General features: G+C 48.2%; 3 protein-coding genes across 6 annotated transcripts in view; 1 reads left to right on the top strand and 2 right to left on the bottom strand.

Moving 5' to 3' along the window:
• Positions 1-998, top strand: part of Shab (potassium voltage-gated channel shaker cognate b) — a 56,401-nt gene extending 55,403 nt beyond the window's left edge. For all 4 annotated transcript variants that reach the window (XM_077640047.1, XM_077640048.1, XM_077640046.1 and 1 more), the window contains one exon: positions 617-998. The gene's annotated coding sequence lies outside the window, so the exon portion shown is untranslated. The remainder of the gene's footprint in view (positions 1-616) is intronic.
• A 6,235-nt stretch (positions 999-7,233) lies between these two features.
• On the bottom strand, positions 7,234-19,638 carry LOC144107068 (mitochondrial disaggregase-like). Its single transcript, XM_077640051.1, has 5 exons — positions 19,370-19,638; positions 18,111-18,489; positions 16,619-16,918; positions 11,418-11,768; positions 7,234-8,798 (listed from the first exon to the last, which is right to left on the bottom strand). Exons 1-5 carry the CDS (start codon positions 19,465-19,467, stop codon positions 8,100-8,102), a joined length of 1,827 nt encoding a protein of 608 aa, XP_077496177.1. The 5' UTR covers positions 19,468-19,638; the 3' UTR covers positions 7,234-8,099.
• On the bottom strand, positions 19,473-21,026 carry LOC144107353 (thioredoxin-like protein 4B). Its single transcript, XM_077640342.1, has 3 exons — positions 20,901-21,026; positions 20,646-20,800; positions 19,473-19,638 (listed from the first exon to the last, which is right to left on the bottom strand). The coding sequence occupies exons 1-3, from the start codon at positions 21,024-21,026 to the stop codon at positions 19,473-19,475; spliced, it is 447 nt and encodes a 148-aa protein (XP_077496468.1).
• Positions 21,027-21,291: the final 265 nt, after the last annotated feature.

Below are 21,291 nucleotides of genomic sequence, written 5' to 3'. Positions count from 1 at the left end.
AGTCGTCGCGTAAGCCAGATAATGACCTTGAACGACCTTCAGCCAAACCACGTTAGCCATGTATTACCAAATGTGGTAGAGTTATGGTGTCGAACCGTTGACCCCTTACCTTTAGTTGACCTTTGACATTGGGTGACCTTTGTGTTGACCTTTGACCTTAAGAACATCCGATGGGGTGCTGTGAAGCCACGTGATGACTTTCGATGGGGGTGTCGTAAGACCATGTGGTACCTCGTCGTAGCCACGTGGTCGTGTGGGTATATATAGAACGGCTGTCGCGAGCGTGTAGCGGAGCTGTCATGGACGAGCCTCGGATGCTTTCCTTGTTTTTCGCTGAATTCCAGGGTTAGCCAAGTTAAGCCACTGCCAATTTTTTGTGACTCAATAACAGTACAAGTTTTAAAGAATTAAAACAATATCGCTTTTTTTCTGTAAGCGAATGTCCTCATTCGAGTGGACCTTGGCTCCCCTCACGCATTTTGAAACAGTCCGATTCAGACAAAGATCGTCGGTGTGAGTCTCTTTTCTCCGTGGAAACTGGTAATACTCAGCGCGTGCTTCTAACGAAACGCCAGCCTTACAGCGTCGCCTCCGCCTCTTGTTCTTCCCCTTGCAGAGTGCCCCAGTGTGGGTGCGCGGTGGTGCTGAAAATTGGGGCGTAGATGCCCACAAGGACATGACGTCACAGCGCGTCTCGGGCCCCGCGAGCGCCGGCTACGGGCCTCGGTGGGGGCGTCACTTGTCTCCTCCGGGTTCCCCACCGAGGCCCCAGGCGGCGCCGCGAGAGCGCCCGAGACGCCCGGAGGAGACACCCATCGTCATCGACAACCCACGCCTCAGCGGCAGCAGCAGCCATCGACGACTGTGCCCTCATCAATCAGCATGTACATACCTCATCGGACAGAGCCACGAAAGCATTTCTTGTTTTTCTATAACGAACTTGAGCTGCTTGCTCTACATCTCTCTATCTTGGTGCGAATAACGACCCTGCTCACTGACGCCTTCGTGTCACTCTACGTACTGTATGCATACATATGTTGTGTGTGTGTGTGTGTGTCACGAACAACGGTGAATTTTGGAGGTCACGACATGACGCGACTTTTTTGCGCACTAGCAGCTGGCAATGAACAGCGTAACATACACCGCTGTCGGCGGTGGCTATTTTTTTTTTCTCCTCGGCGTAGCTCTACTGCACTAGGAGCACCTCGAAGAGAAACTCTGTTTCGAGTAGCACAGGCACAAATTTCGCCCGTGTTGCTCTTTGCTTGAATATTATATACAATTACATGATTAAATAATGTAATGGAACCTACCTCAACAACTCAAGCGGGCGACGGATCTTCATTTATGACCAATTTCTGTTTCGACCTCAAGGAGCATCAAGTACGCGATGTCGCCGGGTTCCCAGCCAAGCGTAGATGGCGACGACTTTTTCAGGCGTTCCTGACGTTTCAGAAAAGCCGCCATGAATCAGCAAATCTCTGACGTCAGAAATCTCGACGAACGCTATAGATCCTGGCAGACGTCACACCCTGTCCCGTTGAAGCCCACGTCCCGAGACACTATACTTTTGTAGTTATAGTCGCCGCGCACTGTCCTCAAAATCGAATTAGGGTATTTTAAAGATACTTTCGGTGTTAGTACTTTGTGGAAGGCATTTACGCCTACTCAGGAATCTCGACTTGGAAACTTTGTGTCCGTACTCCATTACGCGCGGGAGTGCGTAAGGTCGAGCGCAAACGCCTAGCTATCTAAATTGTCTTGATGTAGGTTCGTCGCAACCATGGATGGAGTACAGTCATGATTGCTTTTCGTATTCACTTCGCACAATGACACAAGTGCGCATAGTGCGTCGGAGCTTTTCTTTTGCCATTCCAGTGCAACTCGGCAGGTAATAATCCGCAGCCTTGAGGTCTGTCGAATCACGACTACAATATAACGCGATTTTCTGGGCAGCTTTGATTTCACTCTCCTCTTTTTACTGTCCGTCACTTTCGAAGGAGGTAGCGCATTAGAGCGTTTTTTTTTTTTGCTTTTCCGTGAGCTCAGCGCGCAGTTACCACACGGCCCTTGAGCAGGGGACTCGCGGACATACGGGAGTCTCACTGCAGCCGTATGCAACTAACGTCGAAAAGTGCAGATCGCCGCCTGAGCCATCCACTATTTCTATGCAGTGTGAAATGCGTTGGCCCCTAGTGGTGGTACTCCCAGACGATGTAGCCGCGAAGCATGCATTTTTTTCTTCTCGGAGCTCAAGCACTCAGGCAGGTCGTCGAAGGGCGCTGAGCTGACAACAGAAGTTTCTTTGAAATGCTCGACTGAATACATTATTAACCCGGCCTATTTTGCTTGCAGTATGAAAGGGTGCGTGACAAGACTGGGTGCAACAAATTACGTATGCCCATAACATAAAAGAGACGCTGGGGAGCAATGACCGTTCTCAGTAAAAGACTGTATCATTTGCTCTCTCTGGATATGCTGACGTCTGTACGGCAGCAAAAGGCGCACTTATCGCCAAGAAAATTGCTCTGAAAAATCTTCCCGCCGGTCGATTCAAACTTGTGACGTCCTTACGGAAAAGGGCCACCGTTCTCAAGTAATGAATACGGTGTAGCGTATACTCTCGGATCTGCGCAAAAATATCGGTGCCGACGCAAGCATTTTATTTACGAAACCTCGACTTTCGGTAACAGTGGTCTCCTTGTGATTACAACGCTGAACGAAACAGGTCAACTTCAATTTCTCCTCAGTGTCCCTGTAAGAGAGAGTGTCTAATAACAGCAGGTGTAATGTCCTCAGCATCATCTGAACCGTTTCATGTCTGCGAAAACGGTGCGTACCGAGAGTAAGCTCCATTCCCCCAGCAACACGTCACTTGTTTGGCGTACTTCATTGATAAGCTGCTAACAAGTTCGTTGAATAAGCCATCGTTGTCTTAGTGCTTCAACTTCAAACAACCTACTGCATCAGCGGGAGTGAGTGAGGCGCTGTTGACTCGCCTTTGCAATACTTGAGCTGCTGAGCATTAGAAGAGGTGCTATCCACTACCGAATAGTTACAAACACGCATAGCTATCAAACACTGTCAAAAGCACGCTTCTCTTCGTCCACTCAGTCGGCCCCTTATTTTCCACTTCTGTCGTCGAGGGTGGTGCCACAGGCCGTCAGCTATCACAGGGGTCCGACTGCTGCCTGCTAGTGCGTAAAAATCCGGTCTCCGCAGCGGTTTGCAAGACAGTCGACTAGAACGGCACATTTGTCGCACCTGTCACGTCCTGGCCATACTGCACCGTGCGCTCCGCCACTCCGCTTCCTGCCATCTGTCTCAAGGAGTAAAGTTCCTTCCGTCCCAACGCCTTCGGCATATAGCTTCAGTGGCAAGGCTTACGCACCACAACATTACATCAGTGCATACACACCTGCTGGCCTTTTTTTGGTGTGTGTGTGTGGCAGTGGCACGTACCTGCACGACACGTCAGTGATATGGTAGCGCACGTTTAGAGAACAAACGACTCGTGTGAGCGAACGGTGGTCAGCGTATCACATAAAGCAGAGTAAATTTTACTCCGTCTGAAGAGTCGAATGATTCCCGACTACTGCTGCAGTGTGGAAAGCATGCAGTGCCACCCACAAAGAAGAGTAAATTTTACTCCCTTTGAAGAGTCAAAGGAGTGGTGTTGCGTTGTTGGACAACGCAAAGTACAGTGATCGAACGAAGACAAAAAGGACGCAGCAGTGTAGCCGCCTTAAGACCTCAAAAGGGCGGATTTTAAATCTAATACCGATAGCTGTTACTCTCACGGCCGCCAATAACGAAGTAAAAACGTTTAGCTGGATGAAACTTGCCATGGCCAGTTGCGAGATTTCATTTGCAAGCAGAAATCACGAATAGTGTGGGGAAATTTTCACCGTTTACGCAAGCGCTGCGTGACGTCATTGTTTTCTCATGGACGACGTGACCACTCCAAAGAACGCCTGCCATACTTAGAGCGCGAAGAGAAGGTTCCGCCTGTTACCGTTGCCCAGTTGCAGCACGTGCTTTATACTGCTTCGCCGCTAGTTTTATTCGTCGCAGCAGCGGAGTTCCATGCCGGTCAAAGAGGCGCAGGCCTTATTCGATGTCATGCTCACAAAATTGCTCTCACCTTTGCCAGCAAATGTTCTCATCGACCAGCTTTTTGCGTGCGTTGGCTGTTGGAATTGCATGCTTTTCGCAGTGACGTGCAGACTGCAGGCGTTCGACGCGGCAAAGTTAAACTTGGCCGCCGTAACAGCCTAAAAATTGCCAAGCAGCGCGTAGTTTATAATCGAAGAGTGTGCGCTTGTAGACGCCAACCACGTGTAGGCGGCGCTGTCGCAGCCAACTGCGACGCCACACGATGGCCCTGTTCAAGCCTGTGCTCACATGAGCATCAGGTGAACAGACGTAAGGCCATCTGCAGGCGTAGCGGCAGTATCGCTTGCCAAACGCTTAGATACCACCGTTTAGCTTAAAGCAGGTTATCACGCTTTGAAAGTTATTCGCACCGACGCAGACGGTAGCACCCCAATGGGCACTGGAACTTTCGTGGACGTCTCATGGACGTCCTAAACATCCACAGAACATCCAAGAGAGTTTCAGTGCCCATTGGGACGTGGAGAGCCATATGGGAGCGACCGTGTCCCATCGACACTTGTTGTCAGGGCACCGGTACAAATACCGCGACATCAACCGCAAAGCCTTCCTCATAGGCTCCGGGAATGGGTGCGCCCAATATAAAGTTACAGGTTTGTAACGTTGAACCGACGCCGCGTCTACAATAAAAGCGAAGCGCATCGTTTCGTGCCAAACGCGGCATGTAATATATAACGTCGCCGAGACCAGACTCGATGCGAAGAACTCCGTGGCTTTCTCGACTGCACTACCGATACACGCATATATACGTACGCATATTCTTCATCCGCGACGAGCCCGTGTTCTAGAACCAGTTGCGCCTCCAGTGTAGCAGCATGCCCGCGCGCTTCGACTGCACCATACCATCGCGTCCACATCTCCGCGTGCGAAGACTTTCAGCTCAAAGCCGTTATATTTTTTTCCTCACACGGCGCCCTCGACCAACAAGCCGGCGCCTGAAGCGCTCGTGATTTGTCAGTCACCGATATTCACGGCGCCATTGTAAACGCATTTTCATCGCGCTTTTCCTTTTCATCGGTCGGTCGAAGTGGGGCGGCGACGGAGGGGGGAAGAGTGGGGAGGGGCGCTTTGAAACCGTTTCTTGGCAAGCGTATGAGCTGCCCCATTTGTTTACGCGGGCGTCTTTCATCAGTCGCCGCCGAGCGATGCCGCTCGCCAGGCGGGCGCGGAACAGCTTCTCGGTTGGCCGCCGTCCAAGTGGCGCGCCCGCTCGTCTGAATCCATACTACAACAAAACGCGCCGGTCGAGAGAAAAGAGGGTCGCCGTTCTCATCCACGCGGCAAGCATTTATTTCTCGATCGTTACCAGGACAGTGCGCAGCCAGGGCTTGGCCCACTTCAGTTCCCCCTTCCCCAAACCTCAATTTTTTTATTGTTTGCTTTTTTCTCGCCGGGAAACGGTGGCGACGCGACAGTTGGCTCCGGATTCCTCCTCGACACGATCCCCTCGCAATACATTGACTCCCATTCCATGAAAGTGAAAATAAAGGCAATTCTATTCTTTTATACGTGCTCACATCTGCAGTGTCTGGACGATGGCCAGTTTCAGACGGAGTTCTGCGATGCCCTTTTTGCTCCTGCAGCCTCTGTATGCGTCAGCAAGGCTGCTTCAATCGGTCTTCATTCATCTCCAATATGAACATCACAGCAAGTTTGTTGGAATGAGCACTACGAAACATGAAACATGAAATAGACGACCACATTTCATTGAAAGGAAATGGTGGGTACCAATTTTTCCGGTTGTGAGGGAACCAAGATGGCAGAAAAACCTCATTGCAATCAAGCAGTACAGCTAAACATGAAAGTTCAAATTAAAGTAAGCAGCTCCTTGTAGATCGTGTGTGCATTTTCTTTTCCAAACCCTTAATTTCATATGTTTGCAATTGGTGCTAATTATCCTAATAGTCAGGTAACCAAGATGGCAGAAGAATCTAGCTGCAATCAACCAGTACAGCTAAACATGAAAGTTGTAATGAAAGTGAGAACATAACTCGTAAATTGTGGGGTTCAATGCCCTGAAGCAATGCATGAGCCATTAGGGACGTTGTAGCCTGTAGTGAAGGGCTCCGGATTAATTTAGACCACCTGGAGTCTTTTTATCTATCCAGGTTGTAAAAAATTCTCCTACAAAAACTACTGGCATATTTGGGCCCATCACAGACTACAAGGTAGCTCATAGTACTCTGCATCTTTCGATAAATGCTTTAACATCGGAACTTGCCTGGATTGTCTGGGATCAACAAAAAACTGAAATCAGCTGCAGCAGAATTTTTTTCGTGGTGAATAGAGCAGCAGATTTGAGAGGCTGCGTCATCTGGGGAACTGCGAGACCCACCCCAGCCGCCCCAGCTCCGAGCAGTGACATTGGTTGCCTCGCAGTTCAGCAGGTGGCGCAACCTCTCAAATCGGCTGCTCCACTAAACATAACAAAAATTCTGCTGCAGTCGACTACAGTTTTTCGCCGATTTCGGACAATCCAGGCAAGTTCCAATGCTAAATTATTTACTGAAAAACGCAGAGTACTACAAGCTACCTTGTGGTCGGTGGTTAAGGCCAAGTAGCTTGTGCAGAATTTTTTACGGCCCGGACAATAAATATGGAACATGCGGTATTTCACCTCCATCGAAATGCAACCATCACGACCGAGGTCTAACCTGCGACCTTGGGATTAGCAGCCAAACGCCTAAACCACACAGCCATCATGGTGAGTGCAACTAAATAGCTTTCTTGTAGGTAGCATGAGCACTTTTTTTGCAAATCCTCAGTTTCATTTCATGTCTGCAGCCGATACTAATCTTCATCCAGCATCGTAGCTTACGATGTAAAAAACAATGTATTGCAGGAAGCAAATCTGCTGTAAACCATACACTGGTACGTGGCTTACCGCAACTTCCTTTCAATGTTTTTGCCAAACAGGAAGACCACAGACAGAAATGATAAACTGATATGCTTATAGATAAAAACGGTCGCCGCCTTGAATGCCTCAACAGCAGGCGCTGCCAAAAAGCGGCGCAGCAATGCCATCTAACCAAAGCTAGCAGAAATGCTGATAGGCAACAGTGACTGCAGTAATCACCACCTTTATTTACGTATTGTTACATGCATGGGCAAAAAGTTAATCGGGAAGCATTGTGTGGCATACAGTGTGGCCGGAGACGCAAGTCTCACCTCGTGTCCTTTGCCTTGCACCGCATGTGACTGTTGAACTGTACGCCTTACGATGCTTCCGAACCAACTAGCGCACCAAAACGCATTAAATCAAGAAAGACGCTACTGTTTCATAGTGCACAGTTAGCACGTGCAGACAACTTAATTTCTATTAACTGCCTAAGTGGCAATTTTTGAAAAACCCAAATTTTCACTTCGAGAAAGCACCAGCTCAAAGAATCGGTACACAAAAGTTAGTCAAAACTTGCAGTTGGTACGCTTCTTGATGCACAGTTCATATTAATATTCTGACAAGAAAGGAATCCACCTTTGTTCGGGAAAATTTTCAGGTGACCCATGCCACTGAATGTCCCTCACCAAAGCGATGTGCGCACACGAGCAGTTAGGAGGCTTATCTATTCTTAGACCAACAGGTGAGCTGATGACAATTCTGCTTGGTACCTGTACCAGCAGCAATGCTTCCAAACCTTGAAGTGCCACAGCAGTACATGAGAGACATAATGCCCATTAATGCACTTGCCAGTGGCAAACATAATGTTATAGAAAAGTTTTAGCACTGCCCAGCCCTGTATGACAAGGTGTCACAGCTTGTGCACTCAAGAGCTCAATACATGTTGCAGAGAATTTCACTAATGCAACTACCTGCAGGATTTGACAGAAAGAAACAAAAACAAATGACCACTGAAACTACAGCAATGTCTGGCATGCAAATTTTCACGTCCCTTAGCATGGGTGCACAGCACACTGACCAAGATGATTCAGCTGCCACCAAGAGGGGCAGTGTTGCTCAGCGGCAAGTCCAGCTCCACAGTTCGGTGAGACTTGGGTCGCACTAACAAGGCAATCCTGGGTGGTCCCCCCTCATCACTGTCTTCAACTACCAGATGAACCGCACAACCTGAGTCAAGCAGCTGCTTCTCGTGCGCCTCAGCCAGCCGGTTCACAATCTGCCTCTCCACCTCATGCTTGACTGAACGTGCGCCGTAGTGGACGTTGTAACCATCAGCCAGGAGCTCCACCACTCGTCGCTCCCAGGTGAGGTCAATACCGTGCTTGTCCTTAGCCCGGCGCGTCCACCCTTCAAGCTCCCGAGTCACCAGCACCGTCAGCTCTTTGCGCGAGAAGGGCAGGAAGTAGACGATCTCGTTGATGCGCCCCAGGAACTCGTCACGCCGGAAGTGGCGCTTGAGGATGGGGCGCACCACCCGCTCCTTGAACTCGCTCCGGATGCTGACCTCCTCTGTGCTGGGCTGGAGGCTCTGGCGTTGTAGGGCAAGCAGCTCGGCGTCTCGCCGGAGGTCGGTGGCATGCTGGGCTATCTCTTCGCTGGCCAAGTTGGAGGTCATGACAAAGATGGCATCCTTACAGACCACTGTCTTTCCCTTGCCGTCTGTGAGCCGACCCTCATCGAAAAGCTGCAAGAGCACTGTCAGGACGTCGGGGTGCGCTTTGTCCACCTGGAAAAAAATAAATAAATAAGGAATAGCGTGTCTCTGCATTCACAAAAGCAGGCCTGCCACAGTGATGAACTCAACAATAGAACATTAAAGTGAAAAAAAAAAAAAAAGAAATACCTAATAACCTCTGCAAAAAAAGTCTTCAAGTGGACATAAACTTTATCCGAAATTTATACACTGCATTTACTTGAATAAAGGACGATTTTTTTAAAAATCGAAAATAGAAAAGTCTCCTTGGATTATACAATAGACTTCCATTATGACAAACTAAGTTAGGTAAGAAGAATTCTCGGATAAGATGAACATTGTGAGACCATTTGTTTGGTTCCCCATAGGACTCTGTGTAAAAAAATCCACTTAGAACTGTTTCGCACGTGCTTTGGTTCTGATGAACTTTCGCAGCAAACGCGAAACGTGACCCTGTACAATGGCACTCACAGGGCAATGGCACGGCATCCGTGTGGCACTATCAAGAAAAGAAAAAATGTATAATGCTTCTGCGCAAGAAAGCGCACCACCACAAGATTGCTACCAAGCACCGTCATGCAAAACTGCACAGAAGCTGTGCACGACAGAACATACGAGACATTCATTTCGTTCTTTGAAGTTGCACACAGATGGCAGCAAACCACTTCGGTTACACGAAAAGCTTGGCCAAAGGTGCTCTCATCTATTTCCTGCATACGGGTATCTGATGCTCCTTTCGACGATGACTCTTTTAAATGTTGACTAGAACGGTTATTGGCGTTTGGGAGGCATGACTTACCATGTGCCTCAGGTACTGGTAGAAGTGTTGCTTTTACAATGGGACCTCTAGCACAAGGCTGATGTGGCGACGGTAGGACTCCACACATATATTTGTATCAGTCTTATCTGAGAATCTTTTTACGTGGCTCTCTTGAAATGGTACGGCTACGTTAAATCTTTGCATGGCAATGTTGGTAGCAAATACCGTACCACGTTAAGGCTTGAAGGCCGCCTCGTCTTCCCATGAAGATCGGCCACAGGGAATTGATATTTTTAGGTATTTCTGTTCATAAACCCCTGCCCAATTTTTTGTACAGAGCTTTTCTGCCTTTTTTTCTTTGTCTTTTCTGCCTGTGAGCACCCCTCAGTTGGAGATTTTAGTTTTGTAGCAAAAGCTACATTGGCCACGAACTCGCAGTTTCGCGGTGCTCGCATTCCCACCGTGGTCGCACCGCACCACGTGACGAACCATGTGACAACAACTAGCCAGACAACCAGACTAACCTGGACTTGCAATCAAGATTAAACAAGGCTAACCAAGCTATGCCTTAGCTTTCGCTAAGTATACCCTGGCATAGCCGAGCTAAGCCACTGCCAATTTTTTAACCTCACAACAGTATTGAAGCTGGTGGGCGTTCAGGGTTGCCATGCAGAAACCTCCTGCCGCCCACCAAACAGGATCTATACTGCAGCCTCATTCCTCACGTTATGTTCATGTACTGTTTCAATGCGTTAGCACTAGAGCTTCCATTCAGTCGCTCAGCTGTTTGTGAGCAACCTGCCTTATGTGGCCCACCTGCCACCTAGGGGGACTGCCTAGGTCGCGCGACCTTGTGACGTCATCACAACCTGCCCATTAGATTGTGAGCAAACTGTCCACCTCGGCAGGTGGCAGTTCAATTAATGATTGGTCAAGAAAGGTTGCTTGGGAAGAGCAACCTGGGCCATACAAGCCCCACCGGTGGCAACAACTGCCATCGCAGGGCAGTAGCGCACCACTGAACTGCTGTACCACTGCACCAGGAGTAGTATGAGCAGTTTTAGTGCACTAGCACACAGGCCCCCACTCTCAGACTTCATGACCTTGAAAACTGAGCCTCGGACCTAAATCAAAGTGAAAAGCGAAGTGCTAGCGCACCTAATTCGCACTTGTCCTAAGCACGCTAAATCATCCATCACTTTCTTTTGTCGTTTTGTGTACTTTTTTTTTCTGTTTCACTCTCGTGACAGTGACCCTTGCATTACATTTGCGCCCTCTTTTATCCCCCATTTCATGCCTGCAAAGTCGACCCTGGCTTTACAATCATGGTCGAATTACATTTGGGTAAATAACGTAGCTTGCTAATACAGTAAGTGCACATCGTTACTGAAGCTGACAAAAACGCAATCACTCTGTTACTGGCTCCAAAAAGCAATTAATGCTAACACACGACAAAATGTGCACTCATAACCATGAAAACGTGCACACATCAGGATGATTCCTTGTCAACGAATGAAATAAATGTGAATGCTTCAGTGCTACACCATAAATATTAAGGCTCCTGCCAACAACCCAAATGCACGGCACTCTCCTTTCATTCCTAACCATGATGTCTGGCACAGTGTCTAGCATTCAGTGTCGTTCTTCAAATCGGGAATGCCTGAGCAACTGCCATAGGCAAGTCATGGTGATACTTGTACGCACCACAAGTTTATGATTCCAGCCTGAATGTGCAGCTTAGAACCGAAAGGTGCACTGCACAGGCCAGAGAGTGGAAGTGCAAACTGCACCCCTGGCTTCCATGTCATGCGGGAAATCATTTTTTTTCCTGCAGCTTGCACACTGCGCTAGCTTCTGGCATCGGCAATACACGACAGAGTAGAGCGTTGTACCTCATCAAGCAGCACCACTGCGTTGGGGCATTCGCGCAAACGGTGCGTGAGCTGCCCCCCCTCGTCGTGGCCCACATAGCCCGGTGGCGAGCCGATGAGCTTGGCCACTTCATGCTTCTCCTGGTATTCGGACATGTCCAGTCGGATGAAGCCCTTTCCCGCAGAAGAAGAGCGGCCAGTGCTGCCCCCATGCAGGTACTCTGCCATCTGCTTGGCCAGCTCCGTTTTGCCGATGCCTGATGAGCCGAGGAAGAGGAAGACAAGTGGGTGCTCATCGTCGAACCAACCCAGCTCCTTGCGTCGGATGGTGGCCGCAACCAGAGCGATCGCACCCTCCTGGCCCACGATCACCTGGGCGGAGCAAGTTGGGAGAGCATAAGGCTAAGATTTTCGAGCTGCAACACAGCAGCTTCCGGCTCAATCGAACTGCACGTAACAGAAGTCCGAAAAACTTCAACAGGAGTTAAGCTCAGAAGAATTCATTTGCCTTTAGTTGGTCAATGCCTATGTGTTCAATTACACTTTATGGGAAGTGAGAACGATAAAAATCTGGCAAATGATCTTGGCCAGCAGTACTAGTCAAGCAGTGATGAAAATGTTGATGAAAATTATGCTGGTGTGTTACTGTGAGGCAGCTCATTTTGATTAGAGCCCTGCACTGCTTTATTGCACAAGTTATAGAAGGCTCGGGTGAAAACACAAGAGTGCCCAACATGCCAGACAGGCTTTCAAGTTTCCTGCAGCAATAAATCCTCGACACCAGTTTGCCCAAAAATGTGGACCATGTGTTAATGGTACACGTGTGATCCCGGGCGCCGATGGTGGCGGCACCTAGGCCGGGGGATGTTAGCAGGCGCTCCAAACGCTCGCCTTTTGGCGCACAGCAGACCAAGCGCCCGAATGAATTTTGTGTTGCGTTTTTTACCTTGGCTTCAGTCGAAATGACATGATGACATGGAAGATCGAAAAATTAGTTACTGAAATAACTGCCGCGACCAACGCTGTGCTGCTTTATCTAAACTTTTTGCCCTGTGATCGCTTTGATTGCACACGTTGGAAGTGGCGTACGCGAGCGAGTTCGCGGCACTATAGTAAATATACTCGGCGCGTTGTGTTCTCAATGCTGGCGCTTTGGCGCGCAGTGGGCCGCGCGCCTGAATTAATCTTTTGTTGCATTTTCCGCCTCTGATTCGGCCGCATGGCATGGGAGACACAAAAATTACTTACCCAAATAACTGCCTCGACCCATGTTGCACTCCTTTATTGGAACTTTTCGTACTGAGATCGTTTTGACCATGGTGCACACGGTGGAGGTGGAGTGAGTGAGCGAGCTCGCGGCACTATAGTGAATGTCTCGGAGTCGTGTTTTCCAACCGGTGTCTTTCGCCCAGTCTTTTTAAAAATTTAACTCCTCCAAGAAGAAGTGGACCGACATGCGACTAGATGTGCGGCCTATGCTTTATTTGACCAGATGGCGGTTTAATGCTCCTATAATATATTCTTCCTATAATATATTCTCTCAAAGGCGCGTTCGCTCGTGCAATGGGCTGTGCTATTCAGTGTGTAGGTGATTACTCGTCTCAATTTTAATTATTTTAGTGCATGAAATCTTGGAGATTATTTTGGAGTTAATATATCTCGGACACCTCGCAGGCTACTGTTGAAAATATCCGACTGATGGTAGCCACGTCATGTTTGTTTGTAAATAGGCGAATACGATGCCCTATAGTTACGCACTGTAACACGGTTGTGATCAGAATTTTGATGTAGGGTTAATAGTTTGGGTTGATTAACAGCAACCAAAAAGGCATTTAAACGCTTTTTCGTGAGCAACTACAGTGCCACATGAGTCATTCGAATGTTACTTGTTTAGATGATCATCATCTTGGGTCAGCATATGCAATAATGGCTTGTAAGAAAACATTGCTTTCCCTCTTGTAATCTCCATGCCTAACATGCAGTAGCCTGGACTGCCGCAGTTAATTAATCGCTTTTGGTCGAAGTAGCGTGCAAAAGAAAAAAAACTCAAATACTGAAAAATCAAAACACGAATTTACTCAGTTCTCTCTGAAGCAAACACGTTGGTTCGCTTAGGAAGTTGCTTGAAGTAAAATTGAAAAAAAAAAAAAACGGAGAAAATAGAATGGGGTAAGTCTCCCATATTTCTGCTGAAACATTGTCAATGCCTTGACACCAAACTTTTATAAGCTCACCTGCTCTAAGCAACTGTACCTTTCGGGCAGTTATGAGAAATATGTTCTTGCCAAGTTTGTTATGGTTACAACCAAGCATGTGATTACAAAGTAGTACGTCGCATGTTGCTAGGTTCCGAGCATTCCCATATACGCGAAAAAATTTATTACTGCTGGATGTTTCTGAAGAAAAGAATGATCAACATCACGTTATTTCAATCATATATGGTTATTGACCAAAATCTGGCTGCCCCCTTCTGCTTTGATGTTTGTTCATGGGGTTTAACGTTCCAAAGCGACTCAGGCTATGAAGGGCGCCATAGTGGAAACCTCAAGATAATTTCGACCTCCTGGGGTGCTTTTACGTGCACTGACATTGCACAGTGCATAAGCCTTTGCCATTTCGCCTCATTCGAAACACGACCGCCACGGCCGGGATCGAGCCACGTCTTTGAAGTCAGCAGCCAGCGCCATAACCATTCGGCCACCGCGGCGGTGCTACTGCTTTGAATTCACTTTCATGCCAAAATCATTCCACGCGCATTGAAAGGTGCGTGAGCTTCAACCATCTCGAAACTGCAGATAGTGCCGTACAAGGCTAACCAATGTTCTAAGTCTGAAAATATGCTGTGGCCGAGTGAACGAGCATCTGTCATAATAACCCGCGCGCGTAGTTCCGTCCCATATTTGTGCTGGCAATTTCCTCACCTATTTTTCTCAATTATTATCCACGCAGATATCGAGTATTCAAGTGATAGCTGCGTTACTGTGCCTAGGCCCAATTTTGGTATGAACCATGCCTGACAAATACGCTCAGCAATGCGTGCAACATGAAAGCTAGACCTGAATCGCGAGCAGCATGAACAGCGGGGGCTTCATGAGCAAGAACCACCCATTTGGCGTCGAGTTCGTGAGTGACGGAGTCCAACTGCAACAAAACAAATATGTCCAGCGATGCGCTCAACATGAAAGGTAGACCTGCACCGCTAGCAGCCAGAACAGCATAGGCTCAAACAGCAAGAATTGTCCTTTTCCTATTGAATTCGTGAGCGAAGGAGTCCATCTGTAACGACACACATACGGCAAGTAATGCGCGCAACATAAAAGCTAGACCTATATTGCGAGCAGTATGTACAGCGGGCCTCAAACAGCGGGAACTTCCTCTTGAGTATGGGGTTCGTAAGCGAAGGAGTCCCACTGGGGCAATAATTCCTGCAGCAGTCTGCAAGATGAGAGCCAGACCTCCAACGCGAGCAACGTAAACATGGGGGCTCAAACAATATGAAGTGTAACTTTCGAGTCGAGCCTGTGAACGAGTCTGACTGCTACCACGTCGACACGCCACGAAAAGCGCGCAACATCAAAGCTGCACCTGCAGAATCTAGCAGAGCTGGCACGGTGGGCATAAGACAACAAGAAGCACAGCTTTCGTAGCCTACAAGCGAACGAGTCCATCTACAACTATGCCAAACAGCATTTACTGCGAAGAAAGACTGCAGTCGCTTGCGCTTCGTACCAAATCACCCGAAAAAAAGAAAAAGCAGGACTGACTGCTGAAGAACGGCCACTCACCTCACAAAGTCGCTGATCCAGCACATTATCAAATTTTGCCCGGCTGATACTGTGCAGCCAAACCTTTCAGCGAGCTGCGTTGCTTTTTCCGGACGGATTTATAAAAAATCGTTTCCCACTGCCTCCTTGGTTGTTGCATCCATACACGCAACAAAAGCGCGGCATCGCCACAACGCGTAGACGCCTTCAAAGAAGGAAAAACACTTCCCGCCAAAACTGTTGCACAGAAAGAAAACGAAGTGCGATTCCTACCCCCCGACAATGGCGCCGGCGTCTGCTGCGGAGCAAAGCAAAAAAGTGCGCGCTAACATGTGACCTCGGCGCCTCAGCCAATGGGAGGCTCGATTATCCGGCGGCGTGCTAAGAGAGGAGGGAAGCCGGAAAGTTCAAAGCTTTGCGTTACTTTTGCTTCATTGAGGGGCTTTAGTGATGACGACGTTGAGTGAGCTCTGCACGTTCAGATTCAATAAATGCTGTTTGCATTTTGTGAACGCTGTCCTCGCTTTTTTTGTTCGGCCTACATTCGGGGTAATATTTTTTTTGTTGTTGGCTTCGGACTTTAGGTGGTTGGCCTAGATTTGAGTAAATACGGTAACATAAAACCACTAACGAACATTTAATGCTCCTTAAAACATGTCTCATGCCACCTGCGCTAGCTCTAACAAAGCAGTGATCGGACAGTTGATTTCAAACAAACCCAAAATGTTTCTGCTAGAAGGTGACACAAAATCACAGACACTGAAGCAATCCTCAACTGCAATAGTATTCAAATTCATCAGACCAAAGGGTCACTTCCATAGCCTGTTGCACACAGCCAAGTTTTAAAAGCACCATGCGGACTAACTGAAGTTGGCCTGTATCGATAAATTAATGCGTGCTTGATGACAGATGCTACTTTCACGGAGCTAGAAAATGAGATGAGGTGAAAAAAATTAAATATGGGTGTCACCACACCCATTGTCTTTGCAAGCAAAATGTGGTGTATAAAGACATCTAGATTTTTATGCATATCTCTGGGGCTAGACTATAACAGTATTCACTTCCAAACAGCGGTCAGAGAGTACTTCCCGGTCCTGATGTCACACAAGTTTGAATAGAGTGGCGAGAAAATGTAATTTTCTTTGCAATAAATGCATCTTCTTCTGCCAGGCAAGCATGAAGATAACCGAGAAGAACTGCAGAACCAATTTTTGCAAGCAATAATTGGATAGAGTTGTCCTCAGTGTCCCTTCAACAGTGTGTCTGCTATACTATAACTGCGGGGTTGCCAGGCTGGCTCTCAAATACAAAAGAAAAGATACAGTGTGAAGGAGGGCAAAGGGAGGTGCTGTGCACTTTCTTTGTGTTTTGTTCCTCTTCACGCTGTGTGTATCCTTCCAAAAATTAACATAAGCCAAGCAGCCCATCTTCAACCCTATTTAGACTAAAGGGAGTAACCTGTTTCACACGCTGCTCGAGGGGAAAGCGCCGCCGTTCCTCAGCCTCCTTTTGCTTGCGCCTCTTGATGTGCCGGTCGGTGTGCTCCTGGAGCAACTTGCGCATTGCCGGGTTACGGCTGTAGTCGGCTGGACGGTGGTTCTGGTCGTTGGCCAGCGTCGGGTCGGCATCCTTCTCCAGCAGGATCTGCACTAGCTGTGTGTCGTCCGTGAGTACAGCGTAGTGCAGTGCCGTGCAGCCGCGGAACGAAGCTCGGTTGCTCAGCCGGTTGCTGAACTCGTCCTCGCGTACTACCAGCACCTACGATAAGAGACACACACAAGGATGACTGGCATCCAAGGGAGGTGCACAGGAGGTGTCGTAGCAAAGTTGAAAGCAAGGAACATGACAGGGTTACACATTTAGGCAAAAGAACAGGACAAAGTACCTGCCACTAAATTTCAGTTGCTGCTTTCCAACAAGAATGCACATGCACTTGCTCCCGGTTATGAAGTTGTCAGGATTCTCTAAGCATTGCACAGGCATGATCAAAGGGCCTAGGAAAACGTGGGCACAAGTAGTATTAAGGCAAAATAGGTGCCGCTGTGAATCATGAATGGAGTTATCTTACCGGCAGAGACATGCAGCAATTCAAGCAATATTGCACCAGTTCATTTAGCAACCTCAAGGGCCGTGCTGCAAAATTTCAGCTGTTAGACATGTGCATCCCGCGAACTGTATACCTGAAATTACCGTCCATGGAAGCCAATTAGTTGACCATTCATGTTAAAACGTTGCAGGACCGAAAAGAGGCGCGTAGAAGTGCTTACTTTGTCCCCTGCCTTCCTTGGCATTGTATGGTTTCAAGCGGTTAGTGGGTCGTACGGCTGGCATTAAAAGGTGTCTCATCCTTTATGACGCACTTCCGCATTTCTTGAGAGCGTGACAGAATCGTTTCGACAAACACAACAGGGCCGAGAGCTACATGCTCCTTCATATGAGTGCACTCCCGTGGCACCTCCATCACCGCTCCCATTTGCAATGACGATGGTGCCTCCGCGCAGCAAACTTTAGGCTCTGAAGAGTGCGAATAACTACGAAAGCAGCACTTCACTGTTCCTTATGATCGCTTATTAAATACTCGCACAAGTAGCAAATATTCGTCAAAATATTCGATTCGGTTCTCTCACTATTCAATTTGTATTCGATTCGTATGCGATTCAGTTTTCAGCTAAACCAATCGTATTCGATTCAGTAGCAAAGCTACACTATTTGTGTTCGTTCAGTTTGGAAAAGGTACTATTAGCACACCCCTACAGAGATTCAATCCAACACAATTTATAGCTACATAATAGCAATAAAATTAAAAAAACAATGCTTGGACCCATGGACATGATGACACCAGCCCACGCCTGCCTGCATGTTCACACTTCAATTTATGCACCAGTTCATCTGATCCTGGTCATTACTGCAAAGAGCACAGGAATTGTTAAGATGATGCCAGTGTACTTGCCTCGAGGGAATGAAGCTGTTTCTCACGTGCCATCTGGTAAACATTGCTGAATTCATCGCCAGCGTCAATATCAGCACCAGCTTCGAGAAGGGCCAGGACACAGTCGCGATGGCCGCTGATGGCTGCGACGTGCAGTGGCGTCCAACCCAGTGCATGGCGGCAGTTTGGATCCATACTTTTGTCAGCCAAGAGGCGTCGAAGCTCATCCGCATTGCCCAGCTTGGCCGCACGAAACAGCTTCTCCTCCTGTGCATTGCTGCTTGCCTTGTTTGCCATCAGATAGCCGCCGAGACCCAGAGGAACCACAGCTAGCCCCAGTGGCCTTCGCCGCCATAGCAGTGGCAGTCGATGCTGCTGCTGCTGCTGGAGCCAGATGCCTCTGTAAGCAACAACATCCCCAGAAATATGTGAATTTTTTCAGAGCAAGAACAGTCGCCACAGTGATTCAGTGGGTACGGTGCTCGGCTGCTGACCCGAAAGAAGCGGGTTCGATCCGAGCCGCGGTGGTCACATTTTAGTGGAGGCGAAATTCTAGAGACCTGTGTACTATGTTATCGGCTATCGAAAAATTGTCGGATCACGTCAAAGTGAACGATGCTAAATAACAGCGGCACAAACGCATCTGACCGCGTGTGTTTGTTGATGACAGAAGGGCGGACGTAGGTATGAGATGAAATTTCGATCCTTCCCAAAAAATCTCTTGACACTTTTGTTCTCGCATAATGAACCCACCCCCCAAACTGATGTCAACATTTCTGGAAAAAAAACTGGGTTCATTACGATAGTATGTATGGTACATCTGATCAATTTCGACAAATCTGCCCGAGATCTGCAATAAAATATCAACATACACTCGCTGGTATTCGTTCACATTCAATATCCATTCAGTCCCGTTTGACAAACACTCCATCCCATTCAGCCTCTGTCAGAGTGTCCCGCTTGATCACTATCGGAGCATAGGATTGATATCACCACTTCACAACCATCCACAAGCATACTCTTTTTATGGCATGTGGAGGTACAGTCTTTGTCAAAAATATACAGCTCAAGGGGTTTGCTTCCAAGCCATATAGCGGAGCTCTTAAGCACATTTGACAGTTCTAAGCTTTGGAGATTTGAGGACTTGAGTCCCTCCCGCCTTCATGAGATTACGGTCCCTGAGTTTCAGAAGAAGACCTCTTGGGCTGTGTATGTTTGACAAAGACAGTACCTACAAGAACTGCCATTAGAAAGAGTGCAGAAAGGTGTTCGAGAGCTACCTCAACTGCAGGGATCCTGTACCAGCCCTCAACCAGAGTAGCCGGCGAGCTGCTCGCAGCTCGCGAGTGATTGCTTGAAGCATCGACAGGGTCCACATGGCGGTCAGATGCCCATGTAGAGCAGGTCATACTGGGGCATGTGGGCAGGGTCAATGGGGCATGAGACGACCAGCTTGCCCCGCATGGCACCCCGGTACACCACTTCCACCAGGTCAATCACGTCCTGCTTGGTCCGGAAGCAGCCGACAAACTTGGTGTGGTCCGCACCTCTGAAAGCCGAAAACAGGCTAAGTAACTGCAATTCACAGGGAGTTGGCAGAACAAGCCACAAAGAAGTACACAATAAAAAAAAACATGATAAACTGGCACTACGTTCGTTTCATGAAGTATGAAAATGTGGTGGTATGTCGGCTTTAATGTCTCTGAAGTGACACATGGGACTATGACAGACATACAAAAACAAACATACACACATTGCAACATACAGAGCCGCCGTGGCGGCTGAGTGGTTATGGCTCTCGGCTGCTGGCCATAAAGACGTGGGTTCGATCCCGGCTGCGGCGGTCGAATTTCTATGCAGGCGAAATTCTAGAGGCCCATGTACTGTGCGGTGTCAGTGCACATTAAACAACCCCAGGTGGTCGAAATTTCCGGAGCCCTTCACTACGCCATCTCTTATAGCCTGGGTCACTCTGGGACATTAAACCCCATAAATCATAAATCAAACATGGCAACATTTAAAAAGTGTGGCAAGAGAAGGAGCTAAGAGCCGCTTCCTAATGAAATGTGGTTGAACGAAAAAACACAGCTCCACTCCACCCCAGAACAAGATGCCACCAAACACTGCCATATTCCTGAATACACAACTCGTGACAGCTGGAACTGCGCAACTTCAGTTGCACACTCTATGGCCAACACTAAAGTTACTGAATTCGCTCAGGGGATCCATTCTACGGATACATAAAATGGACCCACAACTAGCCTTTAGGTTAAGGACCCAGATGCCTTTGCATCACTTGATCTGTATATTGTACTGAACGGCTCATCAGCCTCGCGCACAGTAATGTGCATACATGCATATTTATTTCAGCACATGCAATGTTATTCACTTGCCTCCGACTACGATGCCAAATGTTACCGACATGAGCCCTGGACAAATGTATCCGCAAATGCACAATTTTCGGCAGTTTCCCAAAATTACGGGCGCAACGCACACTTTTCCCAAATGAGTGCTTTCCACTCTGTCGAGGCGCTTCGCTTCACCTTCGAAGTTTACCTGTCACTCTCTATCTTGATGTGTTGACCGTTGAAGAAGAACACCGTAGCCGGAGTGATCGTTACGTCCAGGTAACTCGTGTAAACCGGCACAGAGTGGGGCTCCACGGCGTACACCTCTGCCATCCGAGACAGCAGGGGCGCCGCCTTGCTCAGCTGCGAAGAGAGCGCGTGGCAGCCAATGTGTTCAATGCGAGTAACTCACAACAACGATACGGGAGCCATCGCCGTAAAACTCGGTGCATGCTCAACTTACGATGTCATCGATGCGCAGGCAGTCGGCTTCTTCGCCGAACCTCAGCACGAGCACTTTATCTATGGTTCCCTTAATGGCTCGATCGACCTCCTTCTTCGTAGTCAGCTTCCGAAGCCCGATACTCATTGACGACTGACGTTCATATATCAATGCCGTTTTTCAGAGCAATTTACCTCAGAATACGACAGCCGGTTTATTGCTATGCTCCGATAAACGTTGCACTGTGCCGCTGCGATCACGGATATTTACTGCGGAGTTTTCCCTGAGTTTACAGCACGCAAGCGTTTTTACCTCACTAAGCAAACTAAAGGCACGCGCGAAAACAGCCGCCGATTAAATGCATGATGCAATAACGAGCGTAAAATGTGTGCTAAAACGACACGTACGGAAG

The sequence above is a fragment of the Amblyomma americanum genome, chromosome 10 (assembly GCF_052857255.1).
Source record: "Amblyomma americanum isolate KBUSLIRL-KWMA chromosome 10, ASM5285725v1, whole genome shotgun sequence".
Lineage (NCBI taxonomy): Eukaryota > Metazoa > Arthropoda > Arachnida > Ixodida > Ixodidae > Amblyomma > Amblyomma americanum.
This window is presented reverse-complemented; position numbering and strand designations above follow the sequence as displayed.